General features: G+C 44.9%; 1 protein-coding gene across 2 annotated transcripts in view; it reads right to left on the minus strand.

The window, feature by feature from the left end:
* DPYSL4 (dihydropyrimidinase like 4) overlaps positions 1–8,821 on the minus strand; it is a 28,815-nt gene extending 19,994 nt beyond the window's left edge. The window contains exons 1-3 of one of the 2 annotated variants that reach the window (XM_042856758.2): positions 8,385–8,821; positions 1,727–1,815; positions 718–902 (exon numbers count right to left, since the gene is read on the minus strand). In XM_042856758.2, coding sequence (XP_042712692.2) covers positions 718–902; positions 1,727–1,815; positions 8,385–8,741 — 631 coding nt within the window. In that variant the 5' untranslated portion in view covers positions 8,742–8,821. Of the gene's footprint in view, positions 1–717; positions 903–1,726; positions 1,816–6,125; positions 6,708–8,384 lie in introns of those variants that run through there. The other variant, XM_005305314.5, reaches the window with a different exon arrangement.
* Between the last annotated feature and the right edge of the window lie 2,415 nt (positions 8,822–11,236).

Consider the following 11,236-nt stretch of genomic DNA (forward strand, 5'->3'; position numbering starts at 1 on the left):
TTCATCCCCTTGTGTATAGATAATATGGTGATGTGAGACAGGTATGTGCTATCATATACATGCAAGGGGCCAAATTCTGCTCTTAGATATTTGTGCACAGCTTCCTTTGACTTTAGCAATGGCAGTCATGCATAGGTATTGTATTTCCCACTACACCTACCTATGCTCATCAGTATTAACCTGTGAGACCATTTATAGTTCAGTTCTGTGCCTCCAGTGAGCAAACACTGGACTGAACTGTGTGTTGGTTTTGTAAAGTCTACTTGGGATCAGATTGAGTAAATCAAAATCATTTTTACTTTGAACCTCAAAAGTATTTGCTCTCACAACCCCAGAGCTGGAAACTAGTGCAATATTTGATTTCATAACCAAGTCACTTTTCTTTCTCCACCTACAAAAAGCACGGTATATAAAGATTAATTTTCTGTGACCATCTGTTTAAAAAGGCCCAGGTAAAAAGGTGCCCTGTATTGCTTACAACGATAAAGGTGAAAGGGCCTCATAATAAGTAGAATCTTTATCTTTTAAAAAGGAACATATAACAAAACAGAGTTTATTAAAGGAAACTTAATACATGGTACAATTGTAACTAACCTGGTCAGAACTAAAGTCTCACTCCTGTGTTAACTGACACTGAGCAATCTTTTCGATGGTGGGACACCGCGTTTGCTTTTTGAAAGATGTACTTCTTAGAGTCATTGCAATAATGCTACTTACGTATCATGGTGGTTCCTCCTGCTAGGGCTGCTTTTGTGCCTTGATAGAAGTCATCAGCAGAGGTCATTCCCATCACAGGCATTTGTAGTCTAGTGTGGACATCTATTCCTCCTGGCATAACTAACTGGCCATAGGCATCAAGAGTTTTGACGCCACCAGGAACTATCAGGTTTTCTCCAATTTGCCTAAAAACAGCATTAAGAAGTTCTATTAGCTGCAAATAACATTTGAACAAAAATGTATTAACTTCCTGTTAAAAGTGAGTATGTGTGTGTGCTCATGTCCGTTTCTGTAAGCTTTTCCACACTGTGCTGCCAATGCACATCAGTTATGCTCTCCTTTGGGAAATGGGGGATAGTTGGGGTCCTCAGAACCCTAATGGAGCTCTAAGTTTCTCCCATTTTCTCCTTACTTAGATGCCCCTTCTCTTGTGAGGCCTCATATCACAGTCACCATCCTTCTGGCAATGGAAGATTGGATGAAATTTCATTGAGACCCATAGCTGTTGCTCTTGAGAATTGTGAGCCAGTCTCTCATCTCCACTTGCAAAGCACTGCCCCCAAAACTTTCTCAGCTCTAGGATGGGATTGAGCAGATCGACGTCTCCTGGATGGCAGTGCAGACCACCAATACCAGCCCCACAGGCCAGCCCATTTCAGGGCATCAAATGTGACCCCAACCTCTCTTCATTCATGTAGTCTTAGACCACTCAATTAGTACTAACAGTGACCATAAATTTGATAGTAACTACTAAGGAAGTAAGATCAATAGGGACTAAGATCATTTTACTTGTTGCCTTCAAGAACACAGCTAGAACTCAAGAAAGGAAATATTCCTTTCAGCTTTTTCTTCCAATGCCCTATGAACTATTGATTTTTTTCCAAAAGGATATTTTGAACATATTTCTGAGAAAATTAAAGGGGTCTCTGGAAATGATTATTCATATTAAATTGCACCAACAATGTTAAGTATGGAAATTGTAATACAAAATATTTCTTAAGTAACTTACTTTATCAAACCGTCTTCCACATAGATATCAGCATAAAATGATTGATCATCATTGACGATCTTTCCTCCTTTGATTAGAAGCCGGTCACTCTAATGGAAAAAAATATGTTTCCCAAAATTATTTTATTTAGAAGTTGTTTTACTCATTACAGGCCTTCATGCATAATAATCTATAATTGCCTGCTGCAGTTAAAGTCTGAGACAAATTATTTTGCACGTCTATTAGTCCAATTTAGTTTAAAAAATACACCCAAACTATTTTATAGCAAAGCCTGACTGTATTCCACATACAGAAGTATAAAAAGTATTAAAACTAAAATAACATATATTTTACATACAAATAGAGAATGTTTTAACATCTTTAAATCAACCAGAAAGGGGATTTAATCTATATTTTTCACAGCACAAGCCTAGAGAACTGTATGCCACACAGAAGATGTAAGGAGTAATTTAAAAATAATATATTAAGGCAAAGTTACAATAAAACATTCACATACTACAGTGCACATTACTTATTACTCATTTTTTTTCATTAATTGCACATGCACAATTCCCTTCACAGCTTTAAGTAGCTCTGCAAAACATTTTGTTCTCCACCTTCCAATATAAATGACTCCTGCCCAACATTAACAAGCAGAAGGCCATCTTGCTGGTTTTGGAGAGGGTTGATGTAATGACCCTTTTGGTAAACTTACACTTAACTGACTCATTTTATATAAGTAAGAGACAAAGGGCCACTACCAGCCTCCTTCTGCAGATGTGGAGACCAGTTATTTAAACTGCAGTCTGTGCATATTTGCCAACATTTTTAAAAGGGTTTGCAAGGGATAGTTGTGCACCTAAGCCATGGATGTGGGGCTGCTTGGCCTCCCCCAAATGCTGGTACTGGCAGATTTTCTGTGCATTCGGATGAATTTTAGCACTTATATAAGTGACTTGAAAACATCAATTCAATAAGTTATCATAACCTCTTTCTGAGGAAGGTAACTATTACTCTTCCTATTTCACTGATGGGAAGACTGAAGCAGAAAGTTTAAGTAGCTGACTGAGGCCACAGATGAAGTCAGTGTCAGAACTGGGATTGGAATGCAAGTGTTACTTGCTCTCAGTGCTGTGTTAGCCCACTACACCATGCTGTTTCTCATGACATTGAGGTGCCTCATTGTGGCCAGTCTCCACTTTGACTGCTAAGCTGAGGAGCATCATATTTGCAGACAGCAGGCTGGGAGGCAGCTTGCACCTGGCCTAGCAATATTAGGGGCATCCAAAGTGGTACTGCCCTTCTACACATGGCAACTGGTCTGAGGTTCTCACAGAAACTGAGGAATCAATGTGAGTGTCACAGATCTTAAAGGCCAGCTTTAGAGGAGCTAATGGAGTGGCTGTGATCTTTTGGAAATCAATGAGAAATTTTCAACTCTAGCAACTGATTTGTAGCAGTTTACATTTTCTAGGTTCTCTTTGCAAGGAAAAGGACTAGGCGCCCACTGTTATAAAAGGAAGTGGAGATTAACTATAACATTTCCAGGTTCTCAAAATCAGATTTTCCTGCAGCCACGGGCTTCACAGATCCCAAAGGATTCTGACATTAGTCAAAGAATTCTTCACTAGTCACCATCATTTTCCACACTGGGCATTTTAGATGCATAAGAAAATATAGGATCAGGCTCATATTTTTAAATGTGAAACTGGAGCATAGTTGATAACATTTTTTTCTCCAACTGTGACCTCTACAGTGACTCTAGAGAATTTACTCCCAGCCTACAATGGCCACTGCTAAGGATTCTGATGCACATTTAAAAATAATTGCTGGATGCAACAACATGTGACAATACAGTCTGGGAGAGTGGATTACAGGACTGGAGAAATGTGTAATTATAAAATTAATCACAGAACACCACTTCTGGGCCTTGATTTTTTACTGTGGGCCAAAGGGGTATGAATAAAGCTATGAAGCAATTTTGCTGTGTTTATGAAAACTCCAAAACATATTTCATTTATATTTCACAGCCCTTAGTCTTTTTTTCAACTATTTTTCTTGCTTCCCAGTCAAAAAGAGCCACCACATTCACTGACCCTGGGGAGCGCTATTGGCCTCCTCCACTATGCAAATATACAGGCCACTCCCTGCTCTGAGAGCACATCCACTCTGTAACAACTACAGAATGCCAGATGTTCTTAACGAGCTTTTACTGAACTCACCAAGTCCCTTACAACCTGTCACATATACAGGCTGATTCTCTCTGGCTTACTCAATGTCACTTACTCAATGGACACTTTTAAAGGGGACTCAGGGTTATTTCGCTCTCCCTTTGAGTGGCTTTATTTTAGAGCCCACCAGCCAAGAAGAAGAAGAAATCATGCTGCCCAAAGGTATCTTCTCACCTCCACAAAAGTCCTGACAATCAGGGTAAGGAGGCTCCTATTACAACAGTGATAGGGATCTGAGGGGTAGCATATTCCTCCACAACACAACAGTGATGAGAGATGGAGGATGGAGTGAGGCCCACTGTAATGAATGAGCATGAGATCCCATAGCTACAGTATTCTCGCTTTTTAGTATTTTGGGTTTACAGGCTGGACCAGAGGATATGGGTTTATGAACCAGGAGTAAGAAGACTCTTGGGATCAGGGCTGATGGGGAAAGAAGACAGTAAACATTAAAAAAAGAACAGGAGTACTTGTGGCACCTTACAGACTAACAAATTAAGAAGTGAGCTGTAGTCCACGAAAGCTTATGCTCTAATAAATTTGTTAGTCTCTAAGGTGCCACAAGTACTCCTGTTCTTTTTGCGGATACAGACTAACACGGCTGCTACTCCGAAAAGTAAACATTAAGTCCCCATTAAATATATCAAATCATATGTTGTTTAATTTTATTTCTGTTAATTTTCAAATACTGTATAAGCTGGCAATCCTGCAGAATAGACCCTCCAGACTCAAAGATGTGTGTGTTTGCCTTTCTTTTAAAAAGCAATATTTGTAGTCTTTTAGGTAACATGGCTGCCCTGGTGTGTGAAAGAGAATAAGCAGGTGTACACAAGAACTGAAAAGCAGATGCCTAATGTTGTACAAGGGCCTCTTCCTGAGAATATAATGCTGCATAAACCTCTCTGAGTTCAAGCCAGGTTATGTTCAACAAAGGACCATGCTAATTCTCCAAAGGGCTTTCATAGGAAGCTTGTAGTAACAAAGGCCTAATGTCAACCCCAAGAATACTCTTTCAAACTCCTCCTGTTTTGCTCTACCCGGTCTGATTTCATTTCAGAACTAAAACCCACATCCCGTCTTGTTTAAGGAATAATGTATCTATAAATGATGCTTTAGAACTATATTTCAAAAATACTAATTATTAATAATAATTATTCTTTTCCCAATCACCCTCAAATGTTATAGAACCAGGCAAAAATATGGCCCGGCAACCTAAACTGAGGGAATAAATACATGAAATTCGAATAGACACTTCATCTTAGGCACATAAGCAAGTCCAAAGTTATCAAAGTCCATGCTTAGTCAATCATGTTATTTTTTATTTTCTGAACTCCTAGGCTGGGAGAAAAGATGTTGCTCTCTAACGACAGGCCATTCAAACTGCTGTGTCCTTCGGGCCCATCAACCCTTTATGAGAAATTAGGGCCTGAAAAGGCATGAGCTAGGAAACAAGGGAGTGCCAGCTTCTTAGCAGAAATAAAGCAGCTTCAATGGCCTGAATGATTTGCAAAGCTGCTGATCAACACACATTCTCCTCTTCCTCCCGGAGTCGGGAAAAGCCCCTACTCTCAGGCTTCTCTGGGACTTGGCAGGTATCTGCAACCTCACCATGCGCATTGTTTTCCTAACGTGTTTGCTGACTGTCCGAGCTCCTTGCCAGGGACCCTTCTACTGGGGCATGATTGTCTCCGCTGAGATCTGGGGAATGCAGCAGAGAAATATTTGATACGGCCAGGCCAGCCCTCCTCCCCCCGCCGCCCAGACCCAGCGCCTGGATTACAGGGCACGCAGCACCGCCATGGCTGAGACGCAGTCACAGGACTCGCTAGAGAGCTGCTCCGCTAGCATCTCCTGCCGTCCCCAATCTTAAACGGAGCATGAACTAACCCCACCGCCCGCGTCTCCTTCTCCGCGCTGCCCGGGTGCCGCACGTTTGTCCTTTACTGCCCCTGTCCTCTGACCGCTGCCAGGGTGCTGGATAAGTTATTACGGCTCCATCACCCTCCCGCCTCCTGCCATGAAGCAAACCCAGCAGCTCCCGGCCGATGGTTGCTCGCAGCCCCCGGGCTGCTGCGAATCAAAAGGCCGCTCGGGGGGCTCGGCACAGAGAAATGCCCTTCTAAAAGGAAAGGGGAGCAGCTCCAGCCGCCACCCCGCCAGGCCCCGGGCTGCCTGGGCCTCCCTCTCACCGTGATCCGGGGGATGTTCTTCTTGCCTTGGTACGACATCTTCCCGCAACTGCCTCCTTTCCGAGCGAGCGCAAGGGGCAGGAATCCACCCTCGGCAGGTGCGCTGCGGGGCCGGGGGTCCCTCCTGGCTCTGGGGCTGGCAGGCCGACACCTCTCCGCGGCGGAGTGGCCGGAGCGGGCGGCTTTTCGTGGCGTCTGCGTGCGTCCCTCCCTGGCTGCCTGTTGTTCTTGGAGAGCTCGGTGGCTCCCCCTGCTCTGGCCGCCCCGCAGCCTCGCTTAGCAGCTGCCTGATTAGCATTCCAGGCTCATGCTTCCCCGACAGCAGCCGCCAGAGAGGCAGCCATGCAGACAGCCCGCCGGGGCCTTTCCCCAGGCACCGGCCACTTCCCTGCTCTCCTGGCACCGCGAACAAAAGCCGGCTTTCCCCACCCCGCCACCAGCCTGCCTGCCAAGAAAGAGCCCGCCCGCCAGGGCCTGGGCCAGCAATGGCTGGGCTCTGTGTGCAGGGGCCCCAGGAGCCAGGGAGGGTGGGTGTCAGACAGAGCCTTGCCAGTGGCTCATTGTTTCCATCCTGCAACTCCCTTTTAGCCCCATATATTTCTGTGAATCTTTTTCTTAAGTCTGAAGATTGATGCTCTGCAGATTTCTAAACTGCTTGATTTCATTTACTTCCCTGACATCTGACATCACGGAGTGGGGGGGGGGGGGGGTCACCCGGTAAACCAAGTTTAGGCTTTACACTTATTTGGTACAAATCACTTGTCAGCACAAATAGGCCTTTCTTTCCTCTTCAAAGCCGCCTTCCAGCAATTCCCATCAGAGTCATAGGGAGTCGGGGCTTGTCCGCATCAGCACCCTGAGCTTCTACCCCGTTAGTGGCCTGATCGAGGGCTCCACCCTGCTGCCATTGAAGCACTCAGACTCGTTCATCAACTCCTTTCCAGACTCTTAGGGCGTCTTTCCCAGTGCTCCCATTGACTTTACTGGAACTGGTTTGGTCTCCAGTGCAGCAGGGACATGAAGACAGGTTTCAGAGTAGCAGCCGTGTTAGTCTGTATCCGCAAAAAGAAGAACAGGAGTACTTGTGGCACCTTAGAGACTAACAAATTTATTAGAGCATAAGCTTTCGTGGACTACAGCCCACTTCTTCGGATGCATATAGAATGGAACATATATTGAGGAGATATATATACACACATACAGAGAGCATATATATATATATGAGAGTGTATATATATCTCCTCAATATATGTTCCATTCTATATGCATCCGAAGAAGTGGGCTGTAGTCCACGAAAGCTTATGCTCTAATAAATTTGTTAGTCTCTAAGGTGCCACAAGTACTCCTGTTCTTCTTTTTTCAGGGACATGAAGTGGAACATGGACCCCTCCGCTTGGAAAGCCTCCCTGGCCTTTGGACAACAGGGGACGGGGCACTCCATAAATTGCCCTTTTCTGTTTACTCCCTCTGAAGCATCTGGCATGGCCACTATTGGAAGTCAGGAAACTGGACTAGATGGACCATTGGTCTGACGGAGCATGGCCAGACTGATGTTCTTGTGACCGGGTAGCAGGCAAATGGCTCATTTGGTCGGTCTGTCTCTCTCTGTATAAAGCCTGGTGTGAACCCCTGCATGCCCCACCGGTGGCAGTTCAGCTGTGGGCTGGTTTTCTGGGCCAAGGGGCCATGGATGGGAATACATTTGGGCTGCACTTAAAAGTCAGAGGCCAATTGGTCGCCTGACAAACCCATTAATCCTTTTGTAGTGAGGGAAAAAATCCATCTGCACCTGGCACCCGCTCCTCTGCTGAGGCTGCTATTGATTCAGGGGAATGAAATGGAGCCGCGCAGCAGACCCCAGAGCCACCCCAGCCTGGCGTGGCCTCGGAAAAGCAGCTGCCTCTGCCTGGATCCCCGTTTCCTGTAACATCACAGGCCAGGCTGGGCAGCGGCTTGCAGCTGGGATGTCCCAACCTGCAGCTGGTCCCGGCCAGTAGGGCAGCGGGCTTTGCCCAGCGCACGCCGAAGCCAGTGGTAACGCTCCCATTGACTTTGAGCGTTTTGTCAGAGTCCCATTTGACTCTGTAGGGGCTCCCACGCTGAGCCCCCTACAGACTCCCCCCACCATGGCTGAATTGCTGGCGCGCGGGGTAACGCTGACTATAAAGTTTTGCAAACTAAAGTGCTGCTTCCCCGTGCAATGTGCTCGCTGCGCGGGCCGCCGCCTCTGCGCACAGCGCGCAGCCGCTTCCCGGTTACCTGAGCGTAGCCATCGGGCGCGTCTCCTGCTGCCCCAGCAGCGGGCGGGGAAGGCTCCGCTCCGGCTGGGGTGAGGGCAGGGGCGCTGCGGCTCCCCGGCGCCTCGCCGCTCTCGCTCTGCCCTTGGGAGTCGCTGGGGCGCTGGCGGAGCGCCCCTCGCTCCGGGGTCTGGGCGCCTCTCCTGCCGCCGCTCAGCGCGTCCAAGTCCAGCGTTTTGTTTTCAAAGGCTCCTTCCACGCTGCAGAACATGCCACCGAATTTCTGTCTGGGCTTGGGGCTGCCCGAGCCCAGGGCCGCGAAGTAGGCGGGCAGGTCGGGCTCCCTCCGCTCCTGCTGCTGCTGCCTCTGCTCTGCCATGGCTGCGGGCGAAGGAGCCCGCCTGGGACGGCCGGGGACCGGGCAGTGGAGCGGTGCCCGCGGGAGGGCGGCTCACACAGCGCTGGGGGAGGAATGGCAGAGAGAGCAGGGGCTCAGCCTGGTCCCCTTGGCTCCAACGTGTCGCGTGTGGAAGCCCGGCCGGTGATTCGTTAGCCAGATAACGCCTTTGGGCTCTCCTGTGAGCCCGACAGACAAGGAGCTGTCCAAGGCGGTGGTGCTGAAAGCATCCGCGCCACTGGAGTTCATGAGGACGACATCCCAGGGGGAGGCCACCTAGGACTTTGATCTGCTAGGGAAAGAGCCGCTAGAAAGCACCTTTGTGGCAACTTGCTGATAGAGTGGCTTTACTAAAAGCTGAATCTTTCACAATCACCTCCCCTTTCCATAACCGTGTCCACAGTGTCACCGCTTCCCTTAGCCTCTGCCTGCCACGTTTCAGCCGATTAAATCTACCTTCAGTGTGATTTTTCCCTCCCTCGAAGGAAACCAACTGGCCTTTGGTAAATGTATGCAGAGCGTTTAGTGTCACCCCAATCCACACCACAGTGCAGCAAATGTGTCTTTGGGCTGCACTGAAAGTGAAGCGGAGTACAGTATAAGCTTCTTTAAGTAATAACGAGGAGGGTGGACAGTGCCTGTAGTTTTCTAACGCTGGGAGTCAATAGCTGAAAGGCCTTTTCACCTTTTTTTGGTTCTAGAAATCTGCGAACAGCAATGCAATGGTGAATCTATCATGCCCGTTAAACATTCAACATGATTCTTTTACAGTGATAAACACTAAATGCCACTTCTGAAACTTAGTATTTCCTGATGTAAACTATCAACTGTGAAGAAGCCACCAACTTTTAATGGAGTGAAATTTACAGGCTTCTCTAGGTACTGAGCTTTTAATTTTCAGTCTCTTTATTCTTTCCAGTGAATAGTTCTGTTTTTCCTCAATAAAAAAACCCTCTCCTCTTTTGCATTATTATTCCAGCCAAAAGAATAATATTTACATATGCCGGGATAGAGTTTGTGTTGGTAATTTATTTCAACGTTCTTTCCTAATTGGAATAATATTTAAATTTGGGGAAAATTTATGAATAATTTCTAAACCATTAAGGATTTCAGAAAGCCAAGCACTAAATTATCTCTAGATGTCATCGGATCTCAGCCATATGGCAATACCAAATTTCATAGAATATTCTCTAGCTTATATGAGTTGAGGTAGGTTTGTAGTTTCTGAAAGGCATTGTCCTTTCTAAGGTTGAATAGAATTAAGTCATCATATAGAACTGCAAGCTTAGGACCTGATCCAACACTCATTGAATTCAGTGGAAAGACTCCCACTGATTTCAATGGGCTTTGGATCAGGCTTTTAGGGCCCAATCCTGCAAACATGTAAGCATGTGTTTAACTTTTACCCATGTGAGCAGTCTTATGGAAGTCAATGGGAGTAAGGTTATTCACATACTTATGGATTTGTAGAATCATTCTTTATGTATGATGTAGCCATGGGGGAGACTCAGGTAATAATTTCACAATATTGCAGTAGAGTAAGTATTGCTATAGTTAATACAACAGATTCAAAGTCTTCCTTCTCACCACCACAAGAATAACAAAACACATTTTCTATTTTGAAGGTTTAAAACAGACTTTTTTATTAAAAGTTTACAATAATTTATGTATTTTACAAATGAATAGAAAGTCTTTCGATATATATCATATGAATCACAATACAAAAATATGTGTAAAATTTTGTAGTTGATCAACATACAGTCCTATTTTAGGCCTGTCAATTACCATTTCAGCACTGAACCAAACATTACATATTTAGGATATGGTTATTAAGAGATTACATTAGAGAACACAAATAACTCACGGCATGTTTGCCATAGGAGAAAACATTTTATATAATTTATATTTTCCATAAATTTACAATAGATCTTTTTATAAAATGTACAATAAATAAATACATGGTTTAATACACATATTCACAATATGATTTCCTGAGTCTAAACTAAATCCATTACTGTGCTAAAACACACTACCTATTGTAAGGTTTTAATGGTAACATTATAGATGCAAAGCAATTTGGCATCAATCCACCAAGAATGACTCTCAGGTATATTGTTTGTCTTAACTACAAGTGTTTGTGTTAACAAGCTGTGTAAGGCACTCAAGGATATACTGAAGGCTACAGATATTACTAGAGTTGAACACTTTAAATAACAGCCACAGTCCTTCAACAGCTTGAACAATAGGTATAGGCCTGAAATACACAAAATACAGGTGTCAACAAATTAAGCTGCAATTCAAATGGATTTTAGTTTAGACAATCAAAAACATTTGTGTTGCTATGCGCATGCTGTCTAATCAATCAATATAATTAGTGTTATCTAGACAGTGAACATTTATGACTACTTCAGTGTCTCTTCAGAATCTCTGCTATTATGAGTCAATGCATTTACACATAATTTTCAAATTCTCATAGG

The sequence above is a fragment of the Chrysemys picta genome, chromosome 7 (genome assembly GCF_011386835.1).
Source record: "Chrysemys picta bellii isolate R12L10 chromosome 7, ASM1138683v2, whole genome shotgun sequence".
NCBI classification, from domain to species: domain Eukaryota; kingdom Metazoa; phylum Chordata; order Testudines; family Emydidae; genus Chrysemys; species Chrysemys picta.